Consider the following 17,993-nt stretch of genomic DNA (forward strand, 5'->3'; position numbering starts at 1 on the left):
TTAGCTATTTAATTTTATTTGAGGACGATGTAATAGAGATTAGTTATTTTACCTTAATTTTTAGTTGTGGTGTCACTAGCACCTAGGCATTTAAGATTTCCGTTGTATAATTTTGATAAGGATGATTTATTTAGGTTTATAAGATGATTATTGATTACCAGTTCAGTTTCGATTCAAAACCGAGTAATCTTGTGGACTTTTGACGACCCTTACTCCTAGGCCGGTTTTGGGGGCCTTACATGTTGTGATATTGTGTGTGTGGTACCTCATTTAGCGGGGGAAGGAGGAATGCGTGTATGTGAGACCCCACTTGGTGGGGGAGGAAGTGAGTGTCATTGGTATGGTGGAATGGAGAACCTCACTTAATGAGGGGAAGGAGTGAGGGTACGGTAGATTCTCCCTCTTAACGGGGATAGGAGGAGTGAGACTCCACATGTGAAGGTACTGGAAGTGTTGAAAGTGGTGAAGTGGCATGTGGTAGAAGTGTGAATTGTATAGTGTGTACATAATGGTATGAAAAGCGTTTACTTATTTGCTTATGGAAATATTTATATGATATGCGTGAATGAGTTGAATAGTTTAAGTGTTTTTCACTCATTGGGCGTCCGAGTAGCATGTTGAAAGAATTGGGAATATCAATCACTTAAAAGTCTATTTCAAATTCAGCCGGCCCCATTGTAATCACTATAGTGAAAATTCTCAAGTGTTTCTTCTAATGTCTGTCATATGCAAGAACACCATGACTAGATGATTTCAACTCAGCTTCATCGAATCCTAGATGGTTAAAAGTTCTAAGAGGAAAGACATTCGGAGCAGAGCCATTGTCCACTAATACCGGTCAATCGGTTGGCGTCTCCAAACATTAGGCAGTTTAATGCGTAGGCACCCTCGACCAAACTTGACAGATGAGTTGAAACAGTTCGGACGGGACTTCTATACTAGCCAAAGATTTTAATACTACCTCTCTATGGGTGGGTGATGCCATAGGAAAATCCCAAATAGAAATATATATTATACCAAAACCGTATTCGATAGTGAATAAAAAAAAACCATACTAAGCCAATACGATATCGGCATTGAAATATAGGAATTTTCTCAATCTGGTACGATTTTGTTATCTACTCTTGGTCTGTTGTAACATATTGAAACTATACCAAATTACCAAAACTGTACCAGTTGACACATTTATAATACTTATTATATTCACAGTGGAAAAAAACACAAAAATGAACGTTACCACTTAGAGGTGCAAGTTTGACCCTGTCGGCTCGAGCTCGCCCTTAGCCCAAATAGGGCCTGGGCTACCCTGACCCTGAGTTAGGGCCAGGCTGAGCCAAGGTTGAGGCCTTGGGCTAAGCCTTGCCAGCCCCCTGTTATATTCTTCTTCTTTTTTTTTTTTTGGTGAGTTAGCAACTTTATTATTAGGAACCTTAGTAAGATTGAAAATCCACTCGAGAATAGACATGTAAATTGGTTTTCAAGTAACACCATGTCTCAGACAATAGGGTCATCTTTATCTATAATCACCTACCTTGAGGAAAAAATCTTTACGATGAAGAGGCCATTAACTAGCATCATCTTTATGAATGCATCATTGTTTAGATTGATAGATTCCTAGTAGCATTTACAATCTCTCTCTTCTAGCTACCACATTCCTTTAATGTACTTCTCCAATTTAGCTAGTGTTCATTAATCACAAACACTAGGATAGCTTAGTGGTGGTAGCTTCGGCTTGTAGAGTCGGCACCCAGGGGAGGAACTCGTGGAATCGAACCCTGTCGTATGCATTGTCACGGTCTCAGGTTCGATTTTCCATCTGTGTATCTGCGATTTAAGTGAAGATCATGGCGGTGGGTTACTGTGCTAGTCTCCCCGAGGATTAGTCGAGGTGTGCATAAGTTGGCCCAGACACCCATCATCGTGATCTTGGCTTGTTGAATACAATAATCCCAGGGGGCTCCAAATGATGGGTTTATTGACAAATATGGTATCACTCTTTTCTTCTTCTCCTGATTGAGCCCGGCCCAACCCTTGCATCTCCCTTCTCCATCCTCATGGTCATGGCCAATCGAGGTCAGCCAGGTCCCGCCCTAAGACAATTCAAGAATGGATTTTTCAGCCTTGGGTCAGGGCCTATTACTGGGGGTACCAAATGTTTGGTTGGCCTAGATTTAGTTTGGGAATGAGGGGACCAAAATCAAATCGTTAAGGAACTTCAGTTTTTTGTTTCATTTTCCATTCTTCAGTATTAGGTTAATATGGGTTTAAATTAGTTTGTTTTTGGGCTTGAACTACAATGAAATCTTACATTCATACCTCCAGTTAGGAAAGATTCAGTAAAAATCACTTTAAATCATCTTCCCCAAATAAATAAGCAGGAATAAGGAAATTGATTTAATATGTTCATGTTGTAATAAAAAATATAAAGAAAAAACGAATAAGTTGTAAGGCGAAAATACCTAACATTGATATCAATGGATAACTAACCAGTGAAAAGATAAATAATGTTGAAATCACAAAATGAACTAAACTATAAAATCATTTATTTAACTATCTCACTAATTTGTATAATGAATAAGGAGATCAATAGAAGCATTGATATAATCTACAAATCAATTGCCTTATTCGTAATCTCATACTCATTTATACGAAGAAAAAAAAAAAACTATCCTCATTGATTTGTGATAATTCCCTTTACAAAAAAAAATATTCTCACTAAAAGATTAAAGGAAATGGATAATCAATTCACCTATTCATAGTTCCATACCTAAGGTTTCATTTGATTTGATTTTCGGCCTAGATATGCATTGGTTTGCTGTGTTTCAATTGTCAACTTATCCCATCATACCGACTACAAACCCAGTCGAATAAAAATATACCTAGGTTCAATTTTTCGATCCATTTTACTGCTAGGTTTTACCAGCCATCCCCAATACCACGAGACCCTTGTAACTTCCTCGTCTTTTTCACAATATGGCACAATTTTTTTTTTTTTTTTGTTGTTGTTCCCTTCGCAGCCTGTAGTGTAAAATTCATCTTTCGCTTATTTCCTGTTTGGTGTGACCCTTCAATTTCTGTATTATCAAGAAGAGGGAAAAAAAAAAAGTGGCCCGCCAATTTCTTCGCTGAGAATCGAGAGTCGAAACTTGAAGACTTTCAAGAATAATTGGAATCTGTGCGGTTCTGTTAGTACTTAAAAGTGCCATAATACGAAGTCACAAAGCCAAAACGAAGTTTGCTCGCCCTTGGAGGAGAGCCACCGAGGCGGAGAGGGTGAGGGAGCGGTGAGATAGCCATAACATCCCTCACCACAATAGAAAGCACAGAGAAGACCACTTTGAATTTTCTGGTTCGTTTCGCTTCTTCTCTTCACCCCTCTTTCTAAACTTTACTTCGTATTCTACGATACTAAATTTTCACCAAGAAACCCTATTACAAGATCTAACCGCATACAAAGACACAGACACAGACACAGACACAGACACGACTCCTTACATGACTCTTGGTATGGGGATTTTGAAGTTGAATGTTGGATGGAGGGGTTAGAGTAAGTGCAAACAGATGATTTCCAGCTTTCTTCAGCTTCTTTTCATCCTTTATTCTATTTCTTTTTTCCTTTAATCCTTGTATTGTTTCCTGCAAGATTTGATTGAGTTTTTTTTTTTTTTTCCCCCTTTTTAGGTTAGAGCTTGAGCTTGCTTGTTTGTAAGGGCTTTGAGTCGAATCGTCTCAATGGCCTGTTATTGTATCTTGTTGTCTTACTTTTCCTCCCTTTTATTTCTACTTGAATAATGTACTTGATTACGATTACCGTTTTTTTTTTTTTTTCGATTGATAAGCATCATAAAGCAACAAAGCATCATAAATCTATTGTTTCTCCTGTACTGTACATTCTAGTGCCATCTCAAATGTCATCTATGTTTCAATGTTTTTATCATTATGTTAAAAAAAAAAAAAACCACCACCAAATTCCCATGTGCTTCACTTGTTTGTCGCAGGACCGTAAGCATAAGTTGGTTTGTGCAAGAAAATAAGTTCGTGCATGAAAAATGACATTTTGGGGTGAGGGCCTTTGAATTTCCCAAATATTTTCGTATGAAATAAATCCGTTCTCTGGTTCTTATTTGCTCAGATTTCTTACTTAGGGATTGAAGTGAAGCCGGGAAAGCCTCACACACATCAATACAGTAAAGATGGGGCACGACTTCATATTTCTCAGGTCTATCATTGAAGCCAGATTGCTGTTTTAGATGCATTTCCTCCTTGTGGTTTTACATAAGAATCACCGTGACTGATTTTTTATTGCTGCAGGCTACATTATCATATGGTGGTAGCACATGGACAAAGAGGAGTGTGGTTCAGTGCAACGTGGGAAAATCAAGTCCAGTTCTTCTCTGCTCTTTGTTGCCTGATAAAATAGAGACATGCCATTTGGATCTTGAATTTCAGGAGGATGAAGAAGTCATATTTTCTGTTCTTGGCCCACAAAGCATCTATCTCTCTGGTTATTATCTGAATCCTGGTCTCCATCGGTTGAACAGATATGATGATGATACGTATCCTTCTTTTGATTAAGAAATAAATAGGAACTCCTAAGTCTCTGGTTTCTTTTTCTAAATTGTGTTGTTGATGTCACTCCTTGTTTCCCTTTACTATAATTATCTTAAGCGACTCTTGTGGGGAAGATATTGCTGAGACTGAAAGTGATCCATGTAGAGATTCTGAAGAGGATGATTATGACTCAAATGATAGTTTTATCAATGATGGTGATCCTGAAGAGCACTCTCCTTCACCTCAGGCTAAGACCAAAAGCATAGGTATGTACGATTAAGTCTGTATTTATTACAGGGGGGGGGGCATAATTATATTAAGGGATAACTGTGTTTAAGGACTGCCTCTATTGATATTGTATTTGCGTGTTCCGATGCCTACCTTTGATCACCTTGATCAAGTTATCTCAACCTGAAGAATGATGGAAATCTAACAAACTATTACACATGGCTTCTATAGCTTGTATGACAGCAATGACCAAAGCCAGTTGAAATTAATGTGTTTTGACTCAAGAAAAGCAACTGTATTAGTCCGAACCACTTTGTGTGCCCATAGATGTCTTGAATATTCTCTCAAAATTTTCCAGCATTCAATTTTCAACCAATTTTTGGAGCTTTATTTTTCCATGTCAAAATCATTTGGTTAGCCTGAAACTTGACAAACTGATAGATGTGGGTGTGGAATTTGGATAACACATCCAAAACTTCGAGCCCCAGCAGGACTACCATATGGCAGATATTTAGGTTAAGGTGAGGGCTCCTTCATGGTGAAAATTACTTAGTTTGGATAATTGTTCATTTTGCGTTATTATTCTCATCATGATAGTGTAGTAGTGTAAATAAATATAGAGGAATTTGGGAAATTGGTGCCCGAGGTTGCTTGTCAGTGGTTTTCAAATGATAGCTTTCCTAAAGAGGCAATAGATGAGAATGTGAAAGAAGACTTTTGGAATCAGTAGGGAGTGGAGAAGAAAGGCTATCCCTAAACTGACAGGCTTTGACCTTGGATATTTAACAATTGAAGTTTCAACACTTGTCAAATGGATGTTACTTTTATCCATGACCAGAGGAATCAACAATAAATCTCTTTCTTTAATGCAATCTTGAGGTTAGAGTGATGTAGTAGCGCTTCGATGGATCGACCTAGACCCGGCCCAAAACCTAGACCCAAAACCAATCCAATTTGGGGTCAAAGTTACTGATTTGGGTTCAAGATTATTAGAATATTCTAGGATTTTATTTTATTTGAGAATATTTGTTATCTTTTATTTTAGGCTATTTTGGGGTAGCTATTAGGCAAGTACAAATTCCCAATTTTAGTTTTATTGTGTTTCTATTTTGTTAGACTTTAATTTAGGAAGCAATTAGGAGTTTCCATTTCAGTCTTTAATTTCAATGTATTATAAAATAGGCATGTAACCCAAGTTATGGAATTAATGAATGAAGATAATGAATTGATTGACTTGTGGCCAAGCCTGCGTGGCTGTCTTCCTCCCTCCCCCTCCCTCTCCCTCTCTCTCTCTCTTAATTCCTCCTTGTACATCGAGACAACCCCCCCACCCCCCTTTCTTCTTCTTCCTTGTGTTTCCCACTTTTCTCCTATTTTTCTTTCTCCCGACTCTTTCTTCTTTTTTGGTTCTCTGTTCCTGCGACCTTACCAGTTCCCCCCCCACCCCCCCCCCCACCCCCCCCCACCCCACCCCCCCCACCCCCACCCATCTTCTTGTTTTCTACAACCAGTCTTACCCAGATTCGATCTTTCTCTGCCCTACCTCATTTCAGCCTTAACTTGGATTGAAGGAGGCTCTCCTTTAGGTGACTGAAGTCCCAAAATTTCAGCCCCAAAGAAGATCTCTGTTGGGAAAGATAAACCTGTAACTCAGGTTAACTAAAGGTACTACCCAGATCTGGTTTCAGACGATTACATCTCCCTGGGGTGCTAAACACTGGAACCCATTAGGGTGTGTGTACGGCAGGGCTTTGGAGCAACTTCTATCGCTTGGAACCAGGGTTTAAAGTATCGGTCTGTATCGTACCGTATTGGCTGATACGCATCCGTATTGCCCGATACGTATCCGTATCGGTCCTTACCGATACGATACATGGAATTTTTAAAACCCTTTTGTATTGATACGTATCTTACGATACATACCGATATGCACCGATACGTACCGATACTCTATGAAAAATTCAAAATCTAAGTGAAATGTACGTTTCGGTATGTATCGGTACGTATTGATGTGTATCGGTATGTATCGATGTGTATCGGTCGATACATACCGATACGTACCAATACAGTCATAAAATGGCAAAAATGGGTAATTTTTCAGAAAAACAATTTTTTGAGGTGTTTTTGTTCCAAAGTTGCTGCAAACCATTTTTCTCTCTAACTAAAGTGGAAATAAAGGTTGGGAACAAGGATTTTACATTTATGGGACGACTACAAACCTTGGATTCTTAGTGCGATACTCTCAATTTATTGTTTATGCATAATACATGTTATATATAGTTTTTTTTAACTATTTTTTTATGCAAAAGTGTATAAAAAAGTGTTTCCTATCCATTTAGATGCGTATCTTTAGCGTATCTTAGCGTATCTCCGATACGATACGATACCCTACGATAAGTATCTTAATTTTGGCCGATCAATACGGTGACCGATACGGCGACCAATACCGATACTTTAATCCTTACCTGAAACTTCATAAGGAACAGATTAATGGTGAGGAAGAATTGTACCTGAACCCCACAAGTGCTTTCTGTGTTTTCGCTTGAGGCTAGGTTGAAGAGAACCTCATGATTTTGTCTGTTTAGGTCCTCTTTTAGTTGTGTTTCCAGATTTACCCCCACCCTTCTATTCTGATTATGTGTTGTCCATTCTTTCCCTTCTATCCCAAGAATATCCCTCCCTTTTCATACGTTACACTCTTCTTTTAAAGTGGGGATTCAAGAATTCTTTAGGGTTTTGTCTTTTGTGTAAAAGTTCTTTTTGTTTTACCTCCCATATTAATGACCCTCTCTTTCTCATTTTATTATAGCCTGCCATTGAGCCTTGACCCTTCCAAGTTTACCCCTAGTGAATAAATCTAAACCCTTCTATATACCTTTGTCCATTTAATTATCAAATTACCACTGTTTTTAGTCTTTGACTCCTTAGTAGTTAAGTGGGCCCACAACCATCTTAGTTTGATCTTTTGGGGCCCATCGGCCCCCGCATTATAAAGTGTGGACATTTTCAGTTGGAATAGAAAAGATAAGAGAACGATTTAGCTTGTCTCGGTATGATAGAGGCCTTTCTTATTTATAGAGAGGATTAGGATTACAACGGTACAAGCTTGGAATGTAGTACAAGTCTAGGCTGCATATAGTCATAATCTATCCTAAACACTCCCCCTCAAGTTGGCGAATAGATATCTCTCATGCTCAACTTGCATAGAATAGGATGAAATAACTTGCAATTTAAACCCTTCATAAACATATCAACTAACTAATTTTCGGGTGTGACTAACGGAATACAAATTCAGGCTTGGTCAAGCTCCTCTTTGATGAAATTTCTATCTTGATATGCTTGGGTCCTATCATATTGAACTGAGCTATGAACTATACTAATTGCAGCGTTGTTATCATAGTAGAGCCTCATAAGCTCTTCCTATGTCAACCACAGATCACCAAGTAACTCTCTAAGCCATATAAGCTCTCAAACACCTTCAGACATTTCTCAGTATTCTTCATCTGCACTAGATTTGAAAACCATGGTCTGCTTCTTGCTTCTCCAAGTAACAAATCTCCCTCCAAGGAAAGTACAATATCTGGAAGTAGACCATCGATCATATATAGAGCAAATTCCCTCTGCCTGTTTTGGTTTCTCACCAGTTGAATCTCTCAAAAAATTGCATAGGAACGGACTTCATTTTCATTAATCAAATCATAAGTTGAGCCTTGGCTTTATAAGATTTTTAATAGAAAAACTATACTTTGATTCCTACTTTGAATAGGAAATAAAATCGTAGTGTAATTACATTTTTTTTTTTTTTGCTTTAATAGAAGACAACAAAACTCCTAATTCAACTACGAAAAACAAATAACGACTTGTTTGTTGGAATAAAATATAATTCAAGACTCCTACTTCAACTAGGAAAAGAAATAGATAGATAAAATTGGATCAAACTAAGACTAAGCTAAGCCCCAGATCGGCTGCTGAACCCCACGATTGGGTTAGAGTGGCTAAAAGATCTTGCTGAGGTTTAAATTTGCTGGGTTTGCTGGCCCTTTATTCTTCTTGTAGGTATACACTTTCAGCTTCTTCTTTGCATCAACTCTCCTCGACTTGAAAGAATTTTTCGTCGATGAATGTAAAAGTGACATACTGCTCATAAAGATTTGGGTTGAGTTTCTTACAGTTGTCTGCAAGAATCCATATGCAATCTTCTTTGGCCGCCCCTTCAATTTGACCAGAAACTCATGATAGCCACCGTCATTTCGCACCATGACATAGATGTCATCAAGGACATCTTCAATCTCATCAATCCTTTGTGTAATGAACTGGGGTAACTGAAGCGAATGCTCTGTCTCTCCTTCATTTGAATGGTCACCCACATGAATCAAATCTACCACGATGAAGGTGTTACTGATAGTTATCACAGGTGGCAGCTCAAGAACATATGCTAATGTGAACCTGGTCACATCTTGAGAGAGATGTTGAGCATGTACTAATGTAGTTACTGATAGTTATCACAGGTGGCAGCTCAAGAACATATGCTAATGTGAACCCGGTCACATCTTGAGAGAGATGTTGAGCATGTACTAACGTAGTTACTGATTGTTATCCCAGGTGGCAGCTCAAGAACATATTTATTGCAATTCTTGTATGATATGTTGCTGAAGTGATGTATTGGTGATGCGCAATCGAGTACCCAAGAAAAGGAAACCATCATGCAATAAATATTTAGGATCTCTAGCACTTTGCTGCAATTTCTAATAGATAATAGAGAAATCCTTGTCCGTTGAGTACTCGGTCTTCATGTGATCTATGCTCATCACATGTGCTGAGATGTGTGCTATGTTAACAGTTTTCTGCTCAAAACATCAATCCCAGTGTTATTTTTTACCTTCCTTGTGAGAGCAAAAATAAATTCCTGCTGGTATGCCACCCACTTGGCATGTCTTTGACTCACCGACTTTTGGGAATGTAAGTGCTTTAATGCTTCATGGTCAGTAAACAAAATAAACTCCTTACTAACCAAATAATGTTGCCAATGTTTCAATACTTGCACCACTATATACAATTCCAGATCGTAAGTAGCATACCGCTTCTTGGCATCATTCAGTTTCTCACCATAGAAGGCTATGGGATGACCTCCTTGCATGGAACACCACTGGGGCCAATGTGAGAGGCGTCAGTAACCACCTCAAAGATCTTATCAAAGTCTGGAAGCTGTAGTACTGGAGATCTGTCATTCTTCGTTTGATAAGGTTGAAGGCTTTGGTGGCTTTGGTGTCCATTCAGAGGTACCCTGTTCCTTGATGCACTCGATGATAGGTGCCATAAAGCTGCTGAAACTTTAATAAAGCGATGATAAAAGGATGCTAGACCATGAAAATTGCGCGCTTCTGTGATAGTTTGCGGAGTAGGCCATTCAACAATACTATGAACCTTAGAGAGATGAACATGTGAATGTACATTACCATGTTGCCCTTTTTGCCCTCCTTTAGGGAGACCATAAGGTTTCCAACTTGTATCTCGGGTGTGTCAGGGCTTTCCACAGTAGTCACACGAAACCTGATATTTTGTTGGATGACCAAGCATAGCAGTGGTTCCATAATGGTCCGAGCTTGGGAAACCTTGCTCAGTAGAATAAAAGTCGAACGATCTATGATGGAGGGCACCATAATTGAGCAGCTACGTTCTTCACGTTGAACCAAATTATATTCCTACAGTTAAGTGAGAAACTTATCCATGCCTAAGACCTTAACATATTTGATTATATTCCGAATTCAAGCCAGTAAGAAAATCATAGACATGTTCCATCGCTCGCTCTCACTAAAAGGCACATGCATCAACAATACAGGCCATAGGAATAGGATGATAAAAGACAAAAGAAAGTTATGTGTACATCACCTGTGTCATCAAAGCACACAAGTGGCTAGGCTATAGGGCTAGGTAGGGCTGGTTGAGGTTGGTGACTCAGCGGGGTCAGCGACAGACAATGTGGCATGAAATGCCTTTGGGTAATGCTTAGTTGACCATGCTTAGCCGAGTGGAGGAGGCCAAAGCCTCAATTACTTGAGGGGTTGAACCTAATGGGAGTGAATTCAAAAAATACCCAAAGTATTAGGCTCGATACCAAGTTGGAATAGAGAAGATTAGAAAGTGATTTGGCTTGTCCAGTATGACAAAGGCCTTTTTTATTTATAGAGAGGATTGGGAATACTATAGTACAAGCATGGAATATACGATAACCTATATGTGGTATGGAGTTCACGACTATGCTGTACATGAGTCCATAGTTGTCAAGGCGTCGCCAAGGTTGGGGGGTCCAGGTGGTTTTCCTGGGGCCTAGGTGACTGTTGCCTTATTAAACTACATGTCGCCTTATATTTTGGCACTTATTCTTTCCAAATATCATTTAAGTAAATGCTATTATTTCATTTATTTAAGATGTTATTTATAAATACGCAAAAACCCCCTATTTAAACCCATTTGAAATAATTCAAAAATCAAATTCCAAAAGGATAAAAGTCACCCGTCCAGTCCAAGAACAAAAATTGGATTTTTTGTTGTAGTGACGATTTTCAGCTTTCAAATGTTGGGGTTTTTCTCAACTCTGAAAATTTTATTAATCTTATCATGGTAAAACATTGCTAAAAACCAATAGTCCGGTAAACTATCAATAAATATGTTCTTGAGCTATTGAAGTGATGTATTGGTGATGCACAATCGAGTACCCAAGAAAAGGAAACCATCATGCAATAAATATTTAGGATCTCTATGACTTTGCTGCAATTTCTAATAGATAATAGAGAAATCCTGGTCCGTTGATTACTCGGTCTTGATGTGATCTATGCTCATCACATGTGATGAGATGTGTGCTAGTTAACACTTTTCTGCTCAAAGCATCAATCACAATGTTCTCTTTTACCTGCCTTGTGAGAGCAAAAATAAATTCCTGCAGGTATGCCACCAACTTGGCATGTCTTTGACTCACTGACTTTTGGGAATGTAAGTGTTTCAATGCTTCATGGTCAGTAAACAAAATAAACTCCTTACTAACCAAATAATGTTGCCAATGTTTCAATACTTGCACCACTATATACAATTCCAGATCATAAGTAGCATACCACTTCTTGGCATCGTTCAGTTTCTCACTGTAGAAGGCTATGGGATGACCTCCTTGAATGGAACACCACTGAGGCCAATGTGAGAGGCGTCAGTGACCACCTCAAAGATCTTATCAAAGTCTGGAAGCTGTAGTATTGGAGCTCTGTCATTCGTCGCTTGATAAGGTTGAAGGCTTTGGTGGCTGTAGGTATCCATTCAAAGGTACCCTGTTCCTTGATGCACTCGATGATAGGTGCCATAAAGCTGCTGAAACCTTTAATAAAGCGACGATAAAAGGATGCTAGACCATGAAAACTGCGCACTTCTGTAATAGTTTGCAGAGTAGGCCATTCAACAATACTATGAACCTTCTCTGGATCAGCTTCGACACCCTTTGACGATACAATACAAGGAAGATAACATTGGGCAGCATGAAGGAGCACTTCTTCAAGTTAATGTAAAGCTTTTGCGTCCGTAGTACTCGCATCACATTTGTAAATGATCAAGGTGGCCAGACTTATCCTTGATATATATTAGAATATCATCAAATAAATGACCAAGAACTTGCCAATGAAGTGTGTTAAGAACTCGGCCCGAGGACCTAGTGCAACTCCTTAACGACTCGCTTTGGTCGAGAATGTTTTCTTGAGCCAACTGTCTTAACTCTCGGCTTACCCCTTTCTGTTTGTTCTTCCCTATCTTGGCAAGTAAAAGAAAGAGATATGCAAGCTGATAATTTGGTTCTTCAAGGGAACCAACCTCCAATAATCTAAGCCAAAGCTTGATAGATAATTTTTCATGCTTTCATTACAAACTCAATACCAAATAAATAGCAACGTACTAAACTGATACCTCCTACAAACACTCCTTTTATTTAGTAGCTACTTCCCATACTCTATGGATGAACCGCCACCTCATTGCAACGTTCACATTGGATGAAACGGTCACCTTACCCACAATGATAACAGCCCCACATTTCTTGCTTAAGACTCGGACTCATAACCCATTACAAAGACTTATTCAAATAATAACCACCCCCATTAGTAGTAAGACTTAAGACTCCTAACTCAACTCCACTTAAGACTTCTAACTTCACTCCAATTACCACCTTATTCTGAGAACTATTCTATATGTGGCAATACGTGCACAACATTCCTTCCCCCTAAATTATACCCTTGTCCTCAAGGGTGACTTTAGGGAATCTCATCTTTAGATTTTCCCAATTTTCCCACGTTGCTTCTGCATGCACCAACCCTGCCGAATGTACTAGCACCTCCTCTCGTCTTTTTTGTACTCGGCGATCCAACAAAGCTTGAGGCTGAACGACCATGGCATCTTCTATCTCTGAAATTTCAGGCAACTCCTTTTGCACTTGTGCACCTCCTCCCACCTTCTTCTTAAGGCACGATACATGAAACACTGGATGGATCTTTGACCCATGTGGCAACCAAAGCTTGTACGCTACTTGGCCCACCTTCTCAAGTACTTGAAATGGTCCATAATAGCGTGGCGATAACTTGAGGTTCCTTCGAAGTGCAGCTGAAGTTTGTTGATATGGTTGGAGGCGTAGGAACACGAAATCTCCCACATCAAAGCCCCTGTCTGTATGGTGACTGTCATACATCTTTTTCATTTGAGCTTGTGCCACCTGTAATTGCTCCCGAAGTTGTTTGAGAACTTGTTCACGATCCTTGAGCTCTTTATCCACCGAATCCACTTGAGTCGTCCCAGGGATGTACGATAATAGTGTCGGGGATGGACGACCATAGACTACTTCGTAAGGCGTTTTCTTCGTCGCAGAATGTACGCTGGTATTATAACAATATTCAGCCCAAGGGATCCATCGGAGCCATTCCTTTGGCTTATGACCAGTAAAACACCGCAAATACATCTCCACTGTCCGATTGACCACCTCTGTCTGTCCGTCCGTTTGAGGGTGATATGCCGATGAAAAATTGAATTTTGTACCTGCAAATGGAACAATTCTTTCCAGAATTGACTAGTGAAAACTGGGTCCCTATCACAAACAATAGTCTTAGGCATTCCATACAATTTGAAAATTTGATCAAAGAATAATTGGGCCACTGAGGTGGCTGAGTATGGATGGGAGATAGGGCAGAAACGTGCAAATTTTGAAAGCCGATCTACCACCACGAATATTGTAGATTTTCCCCTTGAACTTGGGTGTTCGTTTATAAAATCCATGGAAATATCAGTCCATACCTGGGTAGGGATTGGAAGTGGTTGGAGTAAACCCGCAGGTAAAGTATTCTGCCATTTATGCCGTTGACACGTATCACACTGCTTGATATGTTCCCTATTTTTCTCCTCATTCCACTCCAATAAAAAACAGATTTTATCCATTGGAGAGTTTTGAGATAACCCTCATGGGTGCTTGAGTGGAATTCCTCCACAATAGTAGGAATTAGGAGAGAATCTGCCAGCAAATAGATTTTGTTTTTAAAAAACAAAACCCCCTCACGGTAACTCCACGGTCCCACCGCTTCCCCTTCTTGTATTCGTTTCTTAATTTCTTGTAATTCTGGATTATTCTCCACCTCTTCTCGGATTGGGTCAACCCAGCGTGGAACGGGGCTGGTGATAGCATAATTTTCTCCCTTTTCATCTCTCCTAGATAGCACGTCTGCCACCACGTTTTCCTTCCCAGCTTTGTAAGAAATCAAAAAATCATAACCCGTTAACTTGACTAGCCATTTTTGTTGGGCTGGTGTGGTAATCTTTTGATCCCATAAATACTTCAAGCTTCTTTGGTCTGTTCTCACAATAAATTGTTGGCCCAATAAATAATGCCTCCATCGTTGGATTGCGAGGACCAATGCCAGCATTTCTTTTTCATAAGTAGATAAAAATAAATTTTTACTGTGTAATGCATGACTAAAGAAAGCTATTGGCCGGTTTCCTTGCATCAAAACTCCTCCAATGCCCAATCCAGAAGCATCACACTCGATCACGAATGGTTTAGAAAAATTTGGAAGTGCCAAAACAGGAGTTTGTGTCATGATTTGTTTAAGTGCCACAAAGGCTTCTTCAGATCGTGGCTCCCAGTTGAAGCCTCCCTTCTTTAACATGTTGGTGAGTGGAGCGGCGATTTTCCCATAATGTTGGATAAATTTACGGTAATAGCCAGTCAATCCCAAGAATCCCCGTAATGCCTTCACAGATTGCGGTTTGGGCCACTCAAGCATTGCCGTTATCTTTTCTGGGTCCACTGACACTCCCTCATTACTGATAATGTGCCCCAAGTATTTCACCTGTGCTTGACAAAAACTACATTTTTCTCTTTTTGCATACAATTGGTGAGATCTCAAAATAGAAAAAATATTTCTCACATGCTCCAAATGCTCATCCCAAGTCTTACTATAAATTAATGTCGTCAAAAAACACCAATAAAGACTTACGGAGATACTCTTTGAAAATAGAATTCATTAGAGCTTGAAAAGTTGAAGGGGCATTCGTCAATCCAAATGGCATCACCAAATATTCATAGTGCCCATGGTGAGTGCGGAATGCCGTCTTCTCAACATCCCCCGGGTGCATGCGAATATGGTGATAACCCGATCTTAAATCGAGTTTAGTAAAATAATTAGCCCCATGTAACTCGTCCAACAATTCGTCGATCATAGGCATAGGAAATTTATCTTTCACTGTTGACTGGTTAAGCATTCTGTAATCCATGCACATACGCCATGAGTTGTCTTGTTTCTTAACGAGCAAGACGGGTGAAGAATATGGACTAGTGCTTGGACGAATTACGCCTGTCTTTAATAAATCTGCCACCACCTTCTCAATCTCATTCTTTTGGAAATGAGGGTAACGGTAAGGACGGACAGAGACCGGGCCACTTCCTTCCTTTAACGGGATTCTATGATCTCGAGCACGCTAAGGAGGAAGTCCCTTTGGCTCTTGGAACACGTCCTCATAAGACTGCAATAGCTGCTGAAAATTGGAATTAGTAAAACCATTAGAAGTATGAGAATGAGACAATTCAGTATCATGATTGTCATGCAATGATAGTGAATAAATGTGGAGTAAGTGCCCTTCTTTCTTTTTTTTGAAATTCCTTTTCAAATTCAGCTCCATCCACTACTTTATTTGAAGGTGATTTCAATCCACGTAGCTCCACCATTTGTCCACCCATGTTGAATGACATTCTCAATTTTGTGAAGTCCCATAAAATCTGACCCAACGTGCTCAACCATTGGGCTCCTAGGACAGCGTCGTATCCCTCCAACAGTAATAGATAAAGATCTACTACAATTGGGATTCCTTATAGAGTCATATTCACCCTCTTGCAACGTCCTGAGCTTCTAAACTTTTCCCCATTGGCCACTACAACTTCAAATTCTCCTTCACCATTAGGAACCAACCCCATTTTGTTAGCCATATGAGTATTTAGAAAATTGTGGGTACTACCCGAATCAATCAGAAAAGTTACCCTTTTTTTACCCAACCTCCCTTGGACTTGCATGGTTTGAGGATTCTGTGCTCCTGAGATGGCATGGATAGATATTTCTGGCACTTCGTCTTCTGATTCTTCATTCACAGCAACCTCATCTTCCTCACCTTATGATCCCATGCCTTCAATTAAAAGAGATTTTTACAACGGTGGCCTGGGTTCCATTTCTCATTGCAGTTGAAGCACAAGCCCTTGGATCGTCGCTCGCTTAATTCAGTTGGTGACATTTTTTTGATTGGCATGGTGGAGCGACTTGAACTGGGTGGGTTTGTGAAGATCTTTCTCGGCTCCGTTAGTGCTGCACGCTTTATAGATTGAATCTTGGCCTCATAAAGGCGGGCAAGCCCAATCGCAGCTGACAAGCTCATGGGTTTACAAGCTTGGACATCCACCTTCAAGCTATCCTTGAGCCCACTAATAAAACAACCCACTTGTTGTTCTTGTGTCAATCGACCCGCCCGAATCAGCAACCTTTCGAATTGGGTTTGATATTCTTTAACTGTTCCTACTTGCTGTAACTTAGGTCTCCAAAAAAATCGTGGAATTGAGTTGGATTATACCTCACGTGAAGTGCCTCCTTAAAAGTCCGCCATGGAATAGTTCCTTACTCTTCTTTCATGAGCTGAAACCATACTTGTGCATCACCTTCCAAATTGAAGGCAGCCAATGGAACTTTCACTTCCTCGATCGTATGGTGGAAGTCAAAAAATTGCTCAGCACGGCAAATCCAACTTGTAGGATCCTCTTGTTCGTTAAATCGAGGAAAATCTATCTTCACCATTTTGGGAAGATATGATCCAACGGTTCCACTTGTTGTCTCCTGGTAGTTGCCGCCATGAGTATGACCCCCATTTTGACGTGGCTGATTGTGAGAGGACTCCCCGTGCTCTCTGTTGCCCGACACATTGTCCAACCTTGTATTGACGGCCCTAAAGAGTTGTTGCATTGAGTCCATCATCTCCTTAAATTTCTGATCCTGTGTCACTGCCAAGTTACCCATATCGGTTTCCAGTTGTCCGAGCCGTTGCTCGGTGGAGCCTGGCGCTGATACCATTTTGTTAAGAACTCGGCCCGAGGACCTAGTGCAACTCCTTAATGACTCGCTTTGGTCGAGAATGTTTTCCTGAGCCAACTGTCTTAACTCTCGGCTTACCCCTTTCTGTTTGTTCTTCCCTATCTTGGCAAGTAAAAGAAAGAGATATGCAAGCTGATAATTTGGTTCTTCAAGGGAACCAGCCTCCAATAATCCAAGCCAAAGCTTGATAGATAATTTTTCATGCTTTCATTACAAACTCAATACCAAATAAATAGCAACGTACTAAACTGATACCTCCTGCAAACACTCCTTTTATTTAGCAGCTAGTTCCCATACTTTATGGATGAACCGCCACCTCATTGCAACGTTCACATTGGATGAAACGGTCACCTTACCCACAATGATAACAGCCCCACATTTCTTGCTTAAGACTCGGACTCATAACCCATTACAAAGACTTATTCAAATAATAACCACCCCCATTAGTAGTAAGACTTAAGACTCCTAACTCAACTCCACTTAAGACTTCTAACTTCACTCCAATTACCACCTTATTCTGAGAACTATTCTATACGTGGCAATACGTGCACAACAAAGTGTCTAAATTCTTGT

At 39.9% G+C, this 17,993-nt stretch overlaps 1 protein-coding gene across 3 annotated transcripts in view; it reads left to right on the plus strand.

Annotated features, from left to right (window-relative positions):
• Nucleotides 1-3,060: 3,060 nt before the first annotated feature.
• The window catches only part of LOC122067879 (peptidyl-prolyl cis-trans isomerase FKBP43-like), a 31,500-nt gene continuing 16,567 nt past the window's right edge, over nt 3,061-17,993 (plus strand). The window contains exons 1-5 of one of the 3 annotated variants that reach the window (XM_042631719.1): nt 3,061-3,547; nt 3,999-4,062; nt 4,146-4,219; nt 4,312-4,556; nt 4,669-4,817. In XM_042631719.1, coding sequence (XP_042487653.1) covers nt 4,050-4,062; nt 4,146-4,219; nt 4,312-4,556; nt 4,669-4,817 — 481 coding nt within the window. In that variant the 5' untranslated portion in view covers nt 3,061-3,547; nt 3,999-4,049. The remainder of the gene's footprint in view (nt 3,548-3,998; nt 4,063-4,145; nt 4,220-4,311; nt 4,557-4,668; nt 4,818-17,993) is intronic. The other 2 variants (XM_042631720.1, XM_042631722.1) reach the window with 2 other exon arrangements.

The sequence above is a fragment of the Macadamia integrifolia genome, unplaced genomic scaffold (genome assembly GCF_013358625.1).
Source record: "Macadamia integrifolia cultivar HAES 741 unplaced genomic scaffold, SCU_Mint_v3 scaffold319, whole genome shotgun sequence".
In the NCBI taxonomy this organism is placed as follows: Eukaryota; Viridiplantae; Streptophyta; class Magnoliopsida; order Proteales; family Proteaceae; genus Macadamia; species Macadamia integrifolia.